The 19181-nt window shown below is 37.3% G+C and overlaps 2 protein-coding genes across 3 annotated transcripts; one reads left to right on the plus strand and one right to left on the minus strand.

The window, feature by feature from the left end:
* Positions 1–2085: 2085 nt before the first annotated feature.
* Positions 2086–15834, plus strand: LOC116005322 (serine/threonine-protein phosphatase BSL3). 2 transcript variants are annotated; one of them, XM_031245594.1, is made up of 22 exons: positions 2086–2999; positions 3462–3522; positions 3617–3695; positions 3780–3859; positions 4001–4095; positions 4179–4278; positions 7313–7382; positions 8363–8464; positions 8576–8657; positions 8777–8956; positions 9657–9927; positions 12167–12404; positions 12509–12679; positions 13100–13338; positions 13747–13831; positions 13914–14012; positions 14092–14291; positions 14383–14458; positions 14645–14780; positions 14868–15007; positions 15145–15208; positions 15295–15834. In XM_031245594.1, the coding sequence occupies exons 1-22, from the start codon at positions 2579–2581 to the stop codon at positions 15306–15308; spliced, it is 3003 nt and encodes a 1000-aa protein (XP_031101454.1). In that variant the 5' UTR covers positions 2086–2578; the 3' UTR covers positions 15309–15834. The 2 variants fall into 2 exon arrangements, with proteins under 2 accessions (XP_031101454.1, XP_031101453.1); XM_031245593.1 differs by having other exon boundaries at positions 15145–15834.
* A 604-nt stretch (positions 15835–16438) lies between these two features.
* LOC116004301 (protein FAF-like, chloroplastic) lies at positions 16439–17773 on the minus strand. The gene has a single exon (XM_031244284.1). The coding sequence runs from the start codon at positions 17689–17691 to the stop codon at positions 16690–16692; it is 1002 nt and encodes a 333-aa protein (XP_031100144.1). The 5' UTR covers positions 17692–17773; the 3' UTR covers positions 16439–16689.
* Positions 17774–19181: the final 1408 nt, after the last annotated feature.

Consider the following 19181-nt stretch of genomic DNA (forward strand, 5'->3'; position numbering starts at 1 on the left):
CCCCCCCCTTAACCAAATAAGAAACTAAGAAACTCCCAGATAGTGAATTAACTCCCCCCCCTCCCCGGACCGTTAAACGTACGGAGAGAAAGACCCTGTAAATTAACCAAAAAAGAAACTAAGAAACTCATAGTATTACCAGATAGTGAATTAACTCCCCCCACTCATAGTATTACCAGATAGTGAATTAACTCCCCCCCCTTAACCAAATAAGAAACTAAGAAACTCCCAGATAGTGAATTAACTCCCCCCCCTCCCCGGACCGTTAAACGTACGGAGAGAAAGACCCTGTAAATTAACCAAAAAAGAAACTAAGAAACTCATAGTATTACCAGATAGTGAATTAACTACCCCCCTTAACCAAATAAGAAACTAAGAAACTCATAGTATTACCAGATAGTGAATTAACTCCCCCCCCCTTAACCAAATAAGAAACTAAGAAACTCATAGTATTACCAGATAGTGAATTAACTCCTCTGCAGTTTTATCCATATTTTAAAGATTGTCTAGGAGTAATAGATGGAACCTATATTCGTGCTTCTATGCCACTTGATGTGCAAGGAAGATTTTGCGGACGGAAAGGTGAAACAACACAAAATGTGTTTGTTGTCGTCACTTTTGATTTGAGATTTTGTTATGTGCTTGCTAGGTGGGAAGGTAGTGCACACGATTCTCGAGTCTTGAATGATGCCCTTACACGTCCGAATAGATTAAAAATCTAGAAGGTATAAATAATACAACTATCCTTTTTTTTTTTTCATTGTGTTATATGTGGAGCTGATGAGTTGAAAATGATTTGAGTGGTGTTGGTTGGGATGATGAGTTGAAAATGATTACGTGCGGTTTAGCAACTTATATGGAGCTTATCTCGGTAATATTTTGTTAACATAATTATGATGTTAAAATTTGTTACTATTGCATACTTTTAATATATTTTTACTTTTTATTCATAGGCAACTCCCAAGTATGAAACTATATTGAACAGAAAATTTGATCGAGTATTATGATGAAATGATTATTGTTGGGAGAGATTGTGCTGTAGGAAGGTTTGCAAAATCGTTTGCAGATATTTAATTAGAATGTACCAATGAAGTGGATGACATAACTCCTGAAAATTTGCATGACCAAATTGATGAAGAAACTAGGGGAAAAACATCTGTATCAACTGCTACTTCGTCTAAAAAATCAGGGCGAAAGAGAAAGTCGTTTGACCTGAAAATGGATGAAATGACAGAGCAAACTTGGTAACATTGCATCAACCATTAAGTCATTGAGCACCGGTGGCATTGATGAAAGTGAATTGTATCAACAAGTGATGACACTGGCGTTGACTTGTGCAAAACATTTGAATTTCTAATGACAAACGAAGTTCAAGCTAGAATTTTCAAGGTGAAGAGTGCAAGCTTGAAGAGAAAGTGGATTGAGATCTTTATTTCTTCCTTGAGTTAGATATTGGTTATGTTGGGTTTTATGATTTTCTTTTGGATTGTAAGACTTTCATGTTGGATTGCTAGTTTGTCATTTTGATATCTTATTTTGGATTGTAAGACTTGGATGGGATGATCAACTAGTTATTTTGGTTTGTTATTTTGATATCTTATTTTGAATTGTAAGACATTGGATGCAATGATCAACTAGTTATTTTGGTTTGTTATTTTCTATTGTAATACTTTGGTTAGTTATTTTGATATTTTATTAGTCATTTGTTGATTATATTGAAAATTGTTATTATAAATGTTATATTTAAACAAATTAACTAAAATATTTAATTATACAATTCTCTTCATTTTTCGGCCTATTTTCTAGAAAATAAACCAAACACACAAACACAATTTTCTGTTCTGCAGCCAAATACAAGAGATGAAAATGATTTCTGAAAAATAACTCATTTTCCAGAAAATATTTTTTCAGAAATCATTTTTCTCTTTCCAAACACACCCTAATATTGAAATGACATTATCACAATTTATATAAAAGTTTTTCTTTTGACCTCATTTCTTTATATAACTCCGTATTTTAATTTTAATACTGTAGTTATGTGCATATAATTTGCGACAAATTACGTGTATACATTTGTAGAGAGAGAAAGAGTTGGAAATTGGGCCCTAGAGATGAGAGTGGAGGACTCATGTTTTAGAGAGAGAAAATTGTAGGGATATTGGTAGAGAGAGAAAGGGGAGATTTTTGGGTGGTGTTTTGGCCGTCCCGTCTGTATTCCTCGACACCGCGTTTAGAAGAGCGAAAGCTTTTCTCAGGGGAAGGGAGAAAGAGAGATAGAGATAGAGAGAGGGAAAAAGATAAGTCTGGGAATTTTCTTTTTTTCTCTCCCTACTTAGTGTGGAATTTTATTGGAAAAGTTTATATACACGGGATAATTTTTGAATATATATACAGACACGGTGACGGGATAAATTTTGAATTGAATAGAAGGATCTGAGCTAGGGTTTGTGAATTCTGAATTTGGCGCGGTTAGGGTTTGAATTGGATCGGGAAATGTTGGTCGGGAATGCCAATTGGTGAGAATTGGAGCTCCGATCTTGGAGGGGAAATTTGAAATTAGGGTTTCGAGTTGAGAAAGATGGACGTGGATTCGACGATGACAACGGGGTCTGATCACGATCCAGCTGTTCAGAATAACGGGCCGAGCTCCGAGCAGCTCGGGGACGAGTCTTCTGCTGTAGGATCTCAATCACAGGCTTCTCCGGCTCAACAGCAGCCGTCATCGCCTTCACAGGCTCAGCCTCAGCAGCAGAATACTAGTCCTGTTGCTGGGCCGAGATGTGCTCCCACCTACTCAGTGCTGCAGCCTATTATTGAGAAGACGGAGGATGGGCCGGGACCACGGTGTGGCCACACGCTAACGGCTGTGCCACCTGTTGGAGAGGAGGGCATGCCGGGATATATTGGTCCTAGGCTTATTCTCTTTGGTGGTGCCACTGCGCTTGAGGGGAATTCTACAGCATCAGGGACTCCATCATCTGCTGGAAGTGCTGGAATTCGTATGCCTCTTCATTGGGTTCTTTTGTTACCTTTTTAAATTCATAACCATTCTTTCCTTCTGTTACCTTATAACTTTTATCAAAATTGAATTAAGGTCTTAGTTCTTGCTGCAACTTTGGAAGTGCTTACCTATGTGTGGATTTTTACACTCGTTATGGGGTTCGACTTTTTCTACAAGTATATTGGGGCAGCATTTTCACTTGAAAATTGAAATTCAATTAAGTACTGTGGCAACTAAGGATGCCAGGGAGGTTCTAAAGATCCATTTTGTTGATCTAACATCAATAAAGAAACAATATCTGCTATATGCTGAATTTGTCATTATCTAAAAGAAGATATCTACTTTAACTTTACTAGAGAAGCTTGCCTTTTGCAACTAGACTTATTTTGTAGTTCGTTTTTTCTAACTGAATTTGCTCAAGTACTCCTGTAATGATCTCAAAGGTAATATCTGATTGCAGGTTTAGCAGGGGCTACAGCTGATGTGCACTGTTATGATGTGTTGACTAATAAATGGTCCAGGTAACTTGATATTGCTCTTAAGCCTCTTCAATTTTGTGGCTGACTGTTTGAGGATTGCTATTCTATTTCTTGTAACGGTTACTTATTTCCTCAGAATTACACCAATTGGAGAGCCTCCCACTCCAAGGGCAGCCCATGTGGCTACTGCTGTTGGTACTATGGTTGTTATTCAGGTTGGTGTTTACTGGTGGTAGAGGGTTTGCATTGTGATGGATGCGTAATTTAATTAGTAATGATGCTTATCCCCATTGTCACAGGGTGGAATTGGACCAGCTGGTTTATCTGCAGAGGACCTTCATGTTTTGGATCTTACACAACAACGGCCACGGTGGCATAGGTTGGCTTTTTCTAGGAACATATTTATAGCTACATAGACTTGAATACATTAACAGTTTGCGTGTTCACTTGCTTGTATCTAGAGTCGAAAACTGCTGATATGTTATATATGCCGTGACTTAAACAATTTTGTTTTATATAGGGTTGTGGTACAAGGCCCTGGGCCAGGGCCTCGCTATGGGCATGTCATGGCTTTGGTAGGACAAAGATATCTCATGGCAATTGGTGGAAATGATGGTCAGTCCATGAAGCTTTCTCCATTTTTTAAAAAGATTTACTTGATAACTTTGGAGACTGATAATATTTGTGCATGCTGTCAGGCAAACGACCTTTAGCAGATGTTTGGGCCTTGGATACAGCAGCAAAGCCATATGAATGGCGCAAGCTGGAACCAGAGGGTGAAGGTCCACCTCCTTGCATGTAAACATCTTCACATCTTCAAAATTTCCTTTTTAGATGTGTACTATATGTTGTTTCCCTCATTTTCCTTGTCGCTTAGTGTAGACTCATTTAACATGTGGGTGACAGTATTTCTTTCAATTCTTTATTCCATATATATGTCATTGTCAACTGATGCAAAATAAGCATTAGTAGCAGATAAAGAACACCACCTTTTCCTGATCTGTAAAGTTTGACCTCCTTTTATTGGAAATATCAGGTAAAAGAATACAAAAATGTAGGCTATAATAAATGCTTAGGATCACACTTTACTTATATTACTCTCTCTGTCCCAAAAGGTTGTTCAGTATCTATTCTTAAAAGTTCAACACAATCTCATTTTGACCAACATTCTGAATCATAATTGCTTGAAACTTTTCGTTATTTTTGAGACAAGTAGTACTCAATGTGTGGTTTATTAAAATCTAATTTTTATTTTCAAAATTTATACTTTTGGGGCATCAAAAGTTAATGTCAAAGTTAAGTCAGATTTACGAAGAAAATAGCAAAACAGCTATTTAAAGTGTGACGGAGGGGTAGGTCACATATACTTGCTATCACACATTCACACTTGTCAAAGGCAATTAGTGAGAGACATCCCGTCTCTTCGCTTCACCGTAGCACTGAAATAGTGAAATCTATGAAAAGTTGAGTCAGATTTACGAAGAAAATAGCAAAACGGCTATTTAAAGTACGAAGGAGGGTGTACATGGTAGGCCGTATATACTTGCTATCACACTTGTCAAAGGCTTCAATGAATCACTGAAATTGAAAACATACCAAAGCGATCACTTTTGTCTAGACTTGTCAAAAGCGCTCCTTGCTTAAGCGCAGAAGCGAGGCATGTGACCGTGAATAGCTTGCCTTGGTAAGGCACAGCCTCATGAGAAAGTACTTGCTTCTTGTCACTTCGAAAGAGTGACCAAGCGAGTTGAGGTGACACTTTCTCACGCAAAGCGAAGTCAACACCAGTCAACAAGAAAAAAAGAGCATAAAAGACCTAAATTTTAGGGGTTTGCAAAGATGCAAATAGCAAGTCGCGATGTCCTGTTGCGAGAAACTTCATATTCAGACCATTGCTTGTAGCACGCAAGTTGCAACTTCCAAATAATGGGTGTCACCGACTAGTTGAACCCATCTTACTGCCCTCGCCACATGCCACCTCGTCTCTAGCCTCAAGCATGCGATAGATATCCTCTTCGCTTCTTGCTCTATTTTGGTGAGAATGGAGGTTGCGTTGATTCTTTTTTCTCTTTTTATTTTAAATTATTACAAAGCTTTAAGTTTTTTCAACATTTATAAAGCTGCATGACAATTATAAAGATTAATAAGGTTGTACGTTTTTATTTTTATAAGGGTTGAATGGTAAATGTTGTAATTTAAAAAAAAGGACCCTTTTAAAGGCGTAAATCAGTAATTTTGTATATGAGATACCTATTCTAGAGAATGCACTTTTAGTATATATAATGATTTGCATTAGAATTTACTTTAAAACATTTTAAATATCATTTTGCATCCCTAATTGAGTAATTGTTAATTTTTAGAAAACGGTCGCCTTGCGCTTTCGCTTTAAAGCAAAGCACGACCTTGTCGATTGGAGCGCTTTTTTGCTTTAAAAAGTTTGCTTTGTCCAATGCGAGCAATGCGAAATGTGTGATTTTGTATCTGAAGGCAAAGTACACGGTCAATTTAGGAAAATTAGATTAAAATTGACAAACCTAGAAGTCATCTTTATCAGTTTTTGAAGCTATTTAACCTGGAAATCATCTTCAACCAGTGCCTTGGAGTCCAAGTAAAATTTTCTTGGTCATTTTTGGCTTCTTCTTCTTTGCCTATTGTTCATGCCTACCTTCTTCATCTTTTTCTTTATCATTTTTTTTTTAAACTCTGGTTTTGTTCTTCCTCTCTCTCGCCTTGTCTGTCAGGGTTGTTTTTTTTTTTTTTTTTTTTAAATTTTTTTTTAATCCTGATTTTTTTTCTCTCTCTTTGTGTTGACAGAGTGAGTCAATGGAGAGATAACATTAAAACTCTCTGTCAGAGAGTTAGAGGATAGAGAGAGAGTGACAGAGTTATACTCTTTGTCCACTATTCCACCGGACAGAAAGTTAGTGGATAGAGAGAGTTATGCTCTATCCACTACCATGCACAAAGTCAGTGAAGAGAGGGAGAGTTCAACCATCTTTGCATTGCACCAATGCACATAATAATAATAATAAATTTTATTTTAATTTTATAAATATTTAGTTACATTATGACATTATCAACTATTTAAATCATAAAATTTGATTTGGTGACTTTGTGTTGTTCTGATACATAAATTTCTTGCCACTTTGCATCGCTTTGTGTGGAAATGTGACTCTTCACTTTGTGCTTTAAAGCAAAGCAATGCCTCATTGCTTTGGTGCGTCTTTTTAGTTTTAAAAAGTTTGCTTAGTTGCAATTTTGCTGCTCTATGAGGAATTAGGAATCTTGATAAAAAATTTCAAGTAGCTTTGCTACAATAAATGCATATTTATTAGGAGGTCTAACTTTTGTCCCACTGTTCGATCAAATGTATTTGGAGAAAACATTTGCTAATAAATTCAGTATTTGATGCCAGTAATTTAAGAAGAGTAGACAATGCTCCTATTCTTTCAGCTGACTTGTTTGATTTTCCATTTTGGGTAGCAGGGGATGGGTAAACGAAAGGGTAGGGAATTCTGAATTTCTTTTTAGCAAACTGTGGCACTTTGCTAGTATGTTTACATGGAGCATTGGAGTATTGCTTGTTCTTATTCTTTTTATTTTGTAATTCTTTTATAATAAATTCAATACATTTACTATTCTATGTAGCTATTTTAGATTAATCCTGGATGAATATCACTTTCATATTCTCTTTTTAAGTGTGTTTAACTGAATTCATAATCAGAAATGTTCATTCTGAATGAATTGATCTTTCACTTTACATGTAATCAGGTGTATGATAGTCAGACTCGAAATTGTTATCCTGTTCTAACCAGCTGTATTTTCCCCTCAGGTATGCCACGGCAAGTGCACGCTCTGATGGTCTTCTTCTACTTTGTGGCGGGAGGGATGCAAACAGTGTGGTGAGTTAAACAAAATTTTTTATGCTACATCCATAGAAGTGATTCAAGGTTGTAGATGTTCGTCCATGCTATAATACATTGGGGTGATTGGTTCAAACATGGGAATAGGAATCAGAATAAGATTTGAATGCTTTTTTTTTTTGAAAGAAATAAGATTTGAATGCTTAGTAACTGGAATTGGTCTTAATAAAAGTAGTCTTATGTTTTTGGTACTAAATTGAAATAAGAAGCATTGTTGATGAAATGAACAAAAATGAGGGGAATTTGAATGAAGGTCTCAAAAGTAGGATTGGAGCCTTCTTTCAACAAAAGTGAGATATGATTGCTATTCCATGATATTGATAACGAGAAAACAAACGCCTCAATCACTTTTGATTTCAATTCCTCCCTCAAAAGCGGTGAACCAAACACCCCTCAGTCAATTTGTAGTCCGTCTTCTTTTTTCTATCTGCACTTCCCATAAAAGTGGGCAGTGGAAATCTTTTCTGTATAATTCAACTATAGATTCCATATGATGAGGTTTGACAAAGGTTTGTGCTGGTTTTCAACCCACCCATTGCTCTTCCCTTCAACTCTATCCATTACACCTGGTTTCGATAGTAGTGTATAAACTTCATTGTATGTTCGTTTTAAATCAAAATTGAAAATTTCAATTTTCATATACTGAAGGGTTATTTTAATTTTGACGGGAGTTTGCTATTAAAACATGTGATTGATTATAAATGGGAAAATGTCATTAAAATATCTGCAGAAGGATGAACTTTCAATCAGTATCTTTGATATGCTCATAAGCAGATGCTCATGTTCTCTATGGTTTTCACTAGTTTTGAATTCTTGTATGTGATCTATTTATGCCCTCTTATGTTTTATATTTTTATTGATGACCCACATCTCTTCGTCACCAAACCAAATAGATTCTTTGTTTGTGGTTAAATTCTTCCCCTGCTTATTTTGTATGGTGCTATGAATGGATTTTGCAGCCATTGGCAAGTGCATATGGACTTGCCAAGCATAGAGATGGTCGTTGGGAGTGGGCTATTGCTCCAGGTGTATCACCATCTCCTAGATATCAACATGCTGCTGTGAGTTTTCTATTTGTCTGTGTGTTCTCTCTCACTTTATTTGCCCTCTCCCCTTCATTAGCATTGTCAAATTATGTGTATAATAGTTATCAATTTTATGCTGGAACTTAGGTATTTGTTAATGCACGGCTCCACGTATCAGGAGGAGCACTTGGTGGTGGGCGCATGGTTGAGGACTCCTCCAGTGTGGCAGGTATAGTCCATTTTCATTTTATCAATGCTTTCTGAAATAAATAAATCTTTTAAATTATTGTTGGGTAAATCAGAGTTAAGTTTATCTACTGAAACTATATTCAATTTTCTTTTTTGCAGTTCTAGATACTGCTGCTGGGGTGTGGTGTGATACAAAATCTGTTGTTACTAGCCCAAGGCCTGGCAGATACAGTGCAGATGCTGCTGGCGGGGACGCTGCAGTTGAATTGACAAGGCGATGCAGACATGCTGCTGCTGCTGTTGGTGACTTGATCTTTATTTATGGTGGCTTACGCGGTGGTAAGAATAAAATCTGCTCTATCAAATGAACTTTTTATATTTTACTGTGGTTTTGGTTCTCACACTCAGTCATTTCGGTCAAGAAATAAAAAAGAGAGATTAAAGAAAAATGAAAAAGAAAAGAAATGGGCTCTTTTGAGAGGGGGTTTAGTATTCTTTTGAGTATAATTTTATTACTGCAGCATAGTATTAAACAGGAAACTTTTGCTAAAGCTGTGTCACCTTTTGCCATGACTGAATAAGAGTTTTGCTAACAAAAGAAAACTAATTTTCTAATTACTGATATGGTAATGATTAATTTCTATGGATTATTATTGAGATTAGCCAATCAGAGGAAAAACTATGGACGTTGTGATTCACTTTTTTGTGATCCTGCAAAAAGACCATCCTGAATTGTGGGTGTTTGTGATAATTTTAACTCCTGTTCATGTTGTACAAACAATGTCTATGTTAAACATGAATTGTTCTTACAGATGAGAATTTCAAATTGTTAAATGCCAATATTATTTTCTAAAAAGTACATACTTCTATTTTGAGAGAGCAGGCTGATGGAGCTAGTCTTCTCATTTGATTGACTAGCATTTAGAGTGATAAGATCAAGTGACTTTTATACTTCTAGATGAATTAACTTGCAAAACATAACAAATATCCTAAATGAAAGTCTGAATGACTTGCATTATATTTGATGGCTTTACTGTAGGAGTGTTGCTAGATGACTTACTTGTTGCTGAAGATTTGGCTGCTGCTGAAACAACAAGTGCAGCATCACATGCAGCAGCAGCTGCTGCTGCAAATGTACCACCTGGGAGGCTACAAGGCCGGTATGGATATGTTGATGAAAGGACGAGACAAACAGTTCCTGAAGCAGTTAATGATGGTTCAGTTGTTCTGGGAAATCCTGTTGCTCCCCCTGTAAATGGTGATATGTATACTGATATAAGCACTGAAAATGCCATGCTTCAAGGGACTCGGTGAGCTACTATTGCTTATTGTTAAGAGTCCTACATTGATAAAATAAGAGAGAATATATGGGTTTATAACGCCATGGGTTAGACTAGCTAATTGGTTGGATTCAATCTTTTGGTGTGGTTTGACCCATGTGCATTATAGCTCAATTGATTGACACTGGCCCAATCTTAGATTATAACATGGTATCAGAGCCTGTTCGGTTTACTTTGGGTTCACGTGGTGTCCAAGCTTTCGTAAGCCCGCTTGTTCGGTCCATAAAGTAGGACAGAATGTAGGAGAGAATATATGGGTTTTATAAGGTCATGAGTTAGACTAGCTAATTGGTTGGATTCAATCTTTTAGTGTGGTTTGGCCCATGTGAATTATAGCACAACTGAGTGACCTTGGCCCAATCTTAGATTATAACACTTATCTATAATAACATGTAGTGTTGCAATTCCCCTTACTCTGGTTTTTTTGGTTATTAATGATTTAACGTTGCCTAATTGGTTTCTTTTGGATTTGGTCATGGTGGTGGGGTTGGAAATGAATTGGGTTGCATGGTTCTGTAAAACTGTATAAATATTTATTATCCAATTGCAATAGAGCCTTCTACTATTTTAGTTTTGCAACTGTATGATTGCTATAAATAAACCAGAGATTAAATAGATTTATAGCTGATGATAGATAATTAGATATTGTTTTTTCAATGATGAAAGATAAGAAATTATACCATTTTCAGATCTGTTCCTCTATGTATATTATTGATTTTCCTTTGAAAGCTATAAAGATCCCATCTTAAAATCTGTAACAATTAAATGCAATACATTTTCTTGCATAAAAATCCAGAATTAATAGTAGGTTAATATTTTTCTTCTCTTTTCTTATTATTTTATAATTCTTTTAAAAAACTTTTTAATGTGTTGTGGGTGGAGAGTTTTAACCCATAAAAAAATTGGGTAATCAAACTTTCCTTCATCCAGAATCTAGGCATAGCGTAGTGTTGTTACCTCTTGTGCTTTGTTGTATATGTGAAATACAGATTCATTAAAATGCATAATGAAAAAACGATGCAGGGGGACTTCTCTACTTGGGCTAAGCAAGTATGTGCAATGCATAGATCTTCAGGCTTTAATTACTGAGGAATAAGACTTCTCAAAGAAAGCCTGAGAAATGCACTAGTGTTATTTGCAATACCTATTGCTTTGTGGATTCTTTCTCCACTTGATATAGGCTACTACAGTAGCCAAAGTTGAGTAATAAGATATTGTAGGCCATTTGGAAGAGCCATGTTGGTGGCTTAATGTAAATGCTTTTTTTAGACAAATGCTAAATAGATTTAAGAGGGAAATGAGTATACTATCCTCTTAATAGTCACTGACTCACTGGTGCTATAAGCAACATAATTCTAGCCATAGTTATCACGGCGTCGCCTAGTCGTCCTGTCGGTGGAGACAGGACGCCGGGAGGCTTCGCCTCGCCTGAAAACGGGAGGCGAGCTCCGGCGTCGCCAAGGCGTCGGCCAGGCGTCGCAGGCGGGCGCCATGGACGCCGACCCTGCGTCCAACCCGCAAACCCAACCCATTTTTAGTAATTTTATTTTTTTTTTTAAAAAAAAGTTTGACCTAATAAGAAGAGAGAAGAAGAAAGGATTTCAGATCTAGTGCGTCGACTAATGTCTCCCACAGCCATCGCCCATCGCCGTCACCGTCGCCCTCCTACCGGCGTCGACCTCCCACCGCCGTCGCCCTCCCACCGCCTGAGTCGTCCTTCTTTCTTCTTCTTTCCTCTTCTTCTTTCTTCTCCATTTTCTTTGGTTTTCTCCATCTGCGACTGTTTGTCTTCCTATGGATTTGGGTTATAAACTGCCAGACTGCCACTTCTTTGGTTAATAATATCAGTGGGCAGGGGCAGGGGGCAGTAGGCTAGGGCGGCAGTGGGCAGGTGCAGTACAATTTATATGTTTAATTGTTTATAAATATATATATATATATATATATATAGTATTTTTTAACTTGTCGCCTAGGCAACGCCTAGGCGGGCGCCTAGTCGCCTAGGCGACAAGGCGGTCCAGAGGCGCCGCGACTTAACAGGGCGCCGTGATAACTATGATTCTAGCTAGAACTCAATCAAAATATTAATCATAGGGTTTCTTTGCACTTATTAATATAAATTGGTTAATCAAATCCCATTTACAGTGGTTGGGCTTGGGTGGAATCTTGGACTTCAACCCAATTAACGCTTAATAATGTTTATATGCAGGAGATTGAGCAAAGGTGTTGAATATCTGGTTGAGGCATCTGCAGCTGAAGCAGAGGCTATAAGTGCTACACTGGCTGCTGCCAAAGCTCGGCAAGTTAATGGAGAAGTTGAATTGCCAGATCGGGACCGTGGTGCTGAGGCAACACCTAGTGGAAAACAAACGTCAAGCTTGATCAAACCTGAGTCTGCTGTAGCAAACAATTCTGCACCCCCTGGAGTTCGATTGCATCACCGTGCTGTAAGTGGCTAGTTTTCCGACTCTAGTTGTTGAATTTGCTGTTATCATCACTAAATGCACGGATGTAACATTGAGTACTTGTATACTTTTAAATTTATTCACAGGTTGTTGTTGCTGCGGAGACAGGTGGAGCTCTTGGTGGTATGGTTAGACAGCTTTCCATTGATCAATTTGAAAATGAAGGCAGGCGGGTTAGTTATGGGACTCCAGAAAATGCAACAGCAGCAAGAAAACTTTTGGATCGACAAATGTCTATCAATAGTGTGCCTAAAAAGGTATTATACTTAGCTATTAATTGTGCTTTTGGGTTTTCTAACCATTTTGATTGTTATTGTATAGCTGCATGAGGAATATAGAATTAGAGGTTGGTGGGTTGATGGAAAACTTTCTTGCTTGTATTTTTGTACTTTAGATGCTTGATGTGTTATGATATGATCAGATATTGTTTGCTCGGGCATCTTTGAACTGTGTTGTGTTTCTGACAGCCTGCAAGAAAGAATGTTGCATTTAGAGATGTAACATGTATAAATTTTGGTGTCTGATTTTATTTCCAAATTTTGTTTTTATATGAATTTCTCTGAATATTTGGAGTTTCATTTTATTACTTATTTTCTCGTGTGCATTGTATACCTTTCCTCTTTTCTAGTGTAGTTGAAAATGTTATGCTGTTTGGGCACATCTGTTCACTTTCTCAGGTCATTGCTCATCTTTTAAAACCTCGTGGTTGGAAACCTCCTGTTCGACGGCAATTTTTCTTGGATTGCAATGAGATAGCAGATCTTTGTGACAATGCTGAAAGAATATTTTCTAGTGAACCTAGTGTTCTACAGCTTAAAGCTCCTATTAAGATTTTTGGCGATTTGCATGGGCAATTTGGGGATCTTATGCGGCTTTTTGACGAGTATGGGTCCCCATCAACTGCTGGGGATATAGCGTAAGTACCTTCACTAGTTAAACATGTTCTTCTAATGAATTTTCCTTTATAAGCTGAGACTTTGAGCTGGCCCTTGGACCAATAGTTAGTTTCCAGTCTGATTGCTTATGAATGCTTGTCAACGTTTAACATTCTTATTTATTTATTTGTTTTTCACATCACTGTAAGGATTGATTTTCTTTTTAATATCCTTTAGATATAAATGTGTACTTGATATTCACATTAGTGATAGTAAATATCTGTGTATGGTTAATTTGTTAAAATTCTTTTCCTAGTATTTATTACAAGGCTTTTTGAGGACGGTTGTTTTTATCTTTTACTTTTGCCTTTCACACTTTTAGTTGTGTTTTTTAACTGGTCTATGGAATAAATTTCCTATGAAGCTGATATTATATAAAATGTTTTCAGGTACATTGATTACCTCTTTCTAGGAGACTATGTGGATCGAGGCCAGCACAGTTTGGAGACCATAACTCTTCTCTTGGCTTTGAAGGTACACTTGTATCTGTTTGGGTATATCTAGGGTTTAACTTTCTCATTTCTGTTGATTTAAATGAGAACAAATAAATTTATAGGTAGAATATCCTCACAATGTACACCTAATACGCGGGAATCATGAAGCTGCAGATATCAATGCACTATTTGGCTTTCGAATTGAGTGTATTGAGCGCATGGTATGTATCATATTTAGTCAACATATTTAGGCTCATATTTAGTCTAACACAGTTGCTGAGATTATGATCCATTGAGCAGGGTGAGAGAGATGGAATCTGGGCTTGGCATAGGATTAACAGACTATTTAACTGGCTTCCTCTTGCTGCATTGATTGAGAAGAAAATTATCTGTATGCATGGTGGTATTGGGCGGTCAATCAATCATGTCGAACAAATTGAAAATATTCAGCGCCCTATTACTATGGAAGCAGGCTCAATTGTGCTCATGGATTTGTTGTGGTTAATATCTAACTTCTAATTCATCTTATTTTTTTTGACTCCCATTCTTCTAACTATTTTCTCCAACATTGTTATTGGAATCCATACTCAGGTCTGACCCAACAGAAAATGATAGTGTTGAGGGATTGCGCCCAAATGCCAGAGGGCCTGGATTAGTTACTTTTGGAGTGAGTGCACTTTTCTTCTATCTTCTTTCCCAACATCACACCCAATTGGTTACTCTAGTGGAAATTGTTTCTGTAACTTGTAATCCATGAGAGTTGCCAAGGCTTGGAATGAAAAGGAAGGTATCTCTTTTGATGAGATGAGGGGTTGGGTAGAGCTGAGTCATATAAGTTCTTCATTGTTTGCAGCCTGATCGTGTGATGGAATTCTGCAACAACAATGATCTTCAATTGATAGTCCGAGCGCATGAATGTGTGATGGATGGCTTTGAACGATTTGCTCAGGGGCATTTAATTACTTTATTCTCAGCCACCAATTATTGTGGTGTGTCCTCTTTCTTCATTTAAGTTGTTTTTACTTGGTATTTGCCCAGTAGAAAAATCTTCTCTAAATAAAGTCGGCTTACTGCAGGTACTGCCAACAATGCCGGTGCAATCTTGGTATTGGGTAGAGATCTTGTAGTGGTTCCAAAACTTATACATCCTTTGCCACCAGCAATTTCATCACCAGAAACTTCACCTGAGCGGCATATAGAAGATACATGGATGCAGGTGGAATTATAATCCAAACATACATACATATATATATATATATATATATATATATATATATATATAATATTCTATTCAAGTAAATATCATAAATTTCGTTGTAATTTTATTATATTTTTTCAAATTTATTGGAATAGGAGCTTAATGCTAACAGACCGCCTACACCAACTAGAGGTCGCCCTCCAGTCACAAATGATCGAGGTTCTCTTGCTTGGATTTAGATTATATAGTTCCAGATTGTTTTCCTATACTGTTTCCAGGCTCATGCTAACACCAGGGATTTCCAGTGATCTGTACATAGCATAATGCCATTTGGAGAATGCCGCAGAGATGTGTTCCCTGTACAAGATTCTAATGGATTCGAGGCACTTGGGCGTTATGGAATGGATACTCCTTCCAACAAGAATACAAGGGTTGCTGATCCATTCTCTATTCGTCCGTCATCAAGATAAAATCAACTCAGGCTTTGGAAGGTTTGTCCGCTGTACAACGAAGCAACGCAAGCCAGTGGCAGGCTTGGTCGTCTCCCATGGGTGGGTAGTGCCAGTTTTAATTTTTCTTTTCTTCCTTTTTTCAGTTAGTCTCTCAATATATAATTTTTTTATACTTCGTTTAGGTGCATTATTTTTGTTTCTGCTATAAAAGAATTTATGGTCTTGTAAGATTGGTGAGGGTGGGCTTCTTTGTATCATAGGAGAGAGAGGTGCTGCTTTGTGTAATCTGTGATGCTGCCTTGTACAATGTAACATTTGTGTGAAGGATCCTTTTATCAAACCAAAAAAAAATGATATTGCTTCAAGGATAACCGTTCCTTTTTTATTCGACAACTATTTGTTGGCAAGTTCTGATGCCATTTGAATTTTACAATACAAGTCCATCACAAATTGTGAATTTTTAAAAGATAAATTGTGAACATTTGGTACCAAATTGTGTATCTTTGGACTTGGGTCCACAGTCTGCATTTTTGTGCATGCAACCATATTGCTCCCATTCAATTGTTATAATGTTATATGATGGACCAAGGTGGTTGTGGATCCTGGTTCAAAACGATATTTAGATTATATGTTTGTAGTTAATATATTATATTTTAACTATAATTTACATATTATGTGTTTGTAGTGAATAAATTATAATATCTTTAATTTATTTAATAGGTTGGTATATAATATGTTAACTAAAGATACACAATCTTTTTCTTTTTATTGCATTTATTGGATTCTCCAATTTTACATGGGGGTAAGTAGTGCATTCTTGTATAGGTTTTTCTGTCTTGAGAAAAATGGAGAATTTATGGGTGCTTGTGTGAGATAAAAGAATGAAAACTTATTGTGAAGATGATTGATCTTTTATATGTTGTGGTCGTTCATGAATCATGAGTTGATGGAATTAATGATATTATCAGTTTACTTTTGTATAGAATTAACACTTGATTCAAAATAATCTTTGTAGTAGAAAAAGATATTGTTCTACCTATTCAACATGTTTATTTAGGGTACACAAAACAAACTCTTTGGACCAAAGAGTAGAGCGATGATCTTAGGAGGGACAACTAGTATCATACATATATATGCATGGGTGTATTATATATTGAGGACATGTTTTATTAGAGTTGTTAAATATTGGATTCGGTAGTGCAGCATAAGGAAATGGAATGAATGGTTGGGTTGGTTTATGAAGGAAGATTAGGAGGAGGTGGCAATGCAGTAATTAGGGGGCTCCCACGTTAGTAGAGACCTCCTCCTTGCTTCTTTGCAGTTCCTCAACAACTCCTGTTGCTGCTGCTTGTACTCTGCAATACTAATACTACGACTACTACCACTGTTGGAGTACAAGTGGTTGGTGTTGCTGTTGAACGATGGCATGGTGGCGTGGCCAGACCCCTCCCCCTCCCCCTCTTCATCACTGCTGCTATTATGAATTTCGAATTCTTCAGTTTCATCATCCCCAGCTTCTGCTTCTTCTTCTTCTTCATGTGAACTGCTGGGGCTTGTGAGGGCTGTGAGGAGCAGCCTGCCGTGGGAGCGTTCAGCATGGAAGTAGTTGCGCTGAGGGATGGAAACAGCTTCGAGAATCAACCTGCTGCCTTCGACTTCACCTTCGCCTTTGCCTTGCCGATGAGAGCGCAGCTGAACGCTTGAGTTGGCCAGAGAAGGGAGCGGAGGAGGGAAAGATGATGGCGGGGATGGTGATTTCTTGCTATAATTTATCTTTACATGGTTGAAAATATCTTCTTCTTCTTCATGAGCTTGTTTGTTGTCCTGAACTTCATTTTGAATGTGATCAGAATCGCGGGAAGAGAGACAATCGGAGCCGGTCTCTGAGCCAAGACTCTCAGTGCAAATCTGAAGGCTGTGTTTACTCAAACAACAGCTAGATGACTTTTTGAGGAGAGGGTGGATATAAGGCGGCGGTGAATCTTGAAGAACAACTTTTTGATCATCAGATAAGAGAATTGCGCTCCAGGAAACAGTTGATCGTATTGGCGGCGCCTTATTATTGGTATGATCACCATCCCCCTGCTGCTTCTGTGCTTGGATTGCTTTCCAGACCTCATCCTGTCCAGGCTTCATCAACTCATCATCATCTTCTTCTTCCCTCTTGTTGATGGAAAGCCAATTCTCGCCGCCACAATCTGATCCAACAAGCGGCTTCGACACGCAACTACATCTTGATGATGACATCATATCCTCACACTAGACAATGAATGGAATAATAAGAAATAATGAAAGAGAAAAATATAATTTTGGATTTGGATGATGAATGAATGCAAGAGGCAGTGGTATGGTGTTGGGGTATTTGTAGGAATATATATAATGCATAATGCATGCACAAAACGCAAATGTCCTCTCCTGTCCTGTCCGTTGCTACATTCAAAAGCCATACTGTTTTCCCACTAGTCTACCTAAAAGCTACACTCTACTTGTGCCTTGTTGGTCTCAGTTTCAGCACTAAAATATTACTGTATTATTTATGCTCACAATATATATGCCTTCTTTATTAATTGGCCTGGGTGAAAATGTTGGGATCATAATATATACTTGGGTTTCATCCAATACCTCAATCATTGCAATCTATTACGCTTCAATTTTAGCCTAATACATAATAATTCAATTCTTATACCATGGAATGGGGTTTTACACTACACTGAATCTTGGTTCATGTTATGAAATTCTATACCTTACTAATATGGATTCTGTACCTCGTCGTTTCAATTTAAGATTCATAATGCTATATATTTTGTGTTGTGATTTTTTGTATTTTGTGTTATGAAATTTTGTGTCTTAGAGTATGAATTTTGTATCTTGTCTTTTCAATCCAGGGTCTAAGATACTATGTGGACTCTGGTCCATGATATAAATTGCCCCAATAAGACCCTTAGCCAGCTGATAAAAATGGCAATTTATATCGTGGACCATGGTGCACAATGCATTGTGCACCCCGTAAGGAGATGAATTTTGTATATTCTAGGCAATCGTTCTGTGTATTCTAGGCAATCATTCTGTCTAATCAAGTCAACCGTTCTGTGTATTTATGTTAGTAACACAGGTTGTGATGTGTTTGTGCATTCGAATGTTTAGGAGGATGAGTTCTGTGTATTTTGTGTCAATATTCTGTGTATTATAGGCAATCGTTCTATGTATTCATGTTAGTAACATAGGTTGTGATGTGTTTGTGCATTCGAATGTAAGGAGGATGAGTTCTGTGTATTTTGTGTATCCTAACATTCGAATGCACAAACAAACACATCACAACATGTGTTACTAACATGAATACACAGAACGGTTGCTTATAATACACAGAATGATTGGCTAGAATACACAGAACGATTATATAGAATACACAGAACTCATCTCATTACGGGGAGCACAATGCATTGTGCACCCTGATCCACGGTATAACGATCCGATAAAAATACTGTTCGTTTTGTTAAACATTGAACTTAATATTTAGTTTAAACACGTTAGTGTTTAATCTTAACATTCTTGGGTTTATAATTTGTAGCCTAATGCTGTCTCCCTTTTTTCTCTAAAACCAAACGTCTTTCTCTGCTGCTCAACTTCGGCTTTCACCACCGGCCTCCGGCCGGAGCTCTAATGAAGCTTTGAGTCAGCGGTTTTAGTCACCTTCTACGTTTGCTCTCGCTCTTCTTCCGCCTCAACCACCATCGCAGCTC

This window comes from Ipomoea triloba, chromosome 14 (genome assembly GCF_003576645.1).
Source record: "Ipomoea triloba cultivar NCNSP0323 chromosome 14, ASM357664v1".
Taxonomy (NCBI): Eukaryota; Viridiplantae; Streptophyta; class Magnoliopsida; order Solanales; family Convolvulaceae; genus Ipomoea; species Ipomoea triloba.

Bases quoted from the DNA above. Each gene is read 5' to 3' on its own strand.
- LOC116005322 (XM_031245593.1), top strand. From the start codon at position 2,579: ATGGACGTGGATTCGACGATGACAACGGGGTCTGATCACGATCCAGCT. The intron at 4,096-4,178 runs GTCAGTCCATGA...GCATGCTGTCAG, and splicing joins GGCAATTGGTGGAAATGATG to GCAAACGACCTTTAGCAGAT. The intron at 14,781-14,867 runs GTGTGTCCTCTT...GGCTTACTGCAG, and splicing joins CTCAGCCACCAATTATTGTG to GTACTGCCAACAATGCCGGT.
- LOC116004301 (XM_031244284.1), bottom strand. From the start codon at position 17,691: ATGATGTCATCATCAAGATGTAGTTGCGTGTCGAAGCCGCTTGTTGGA.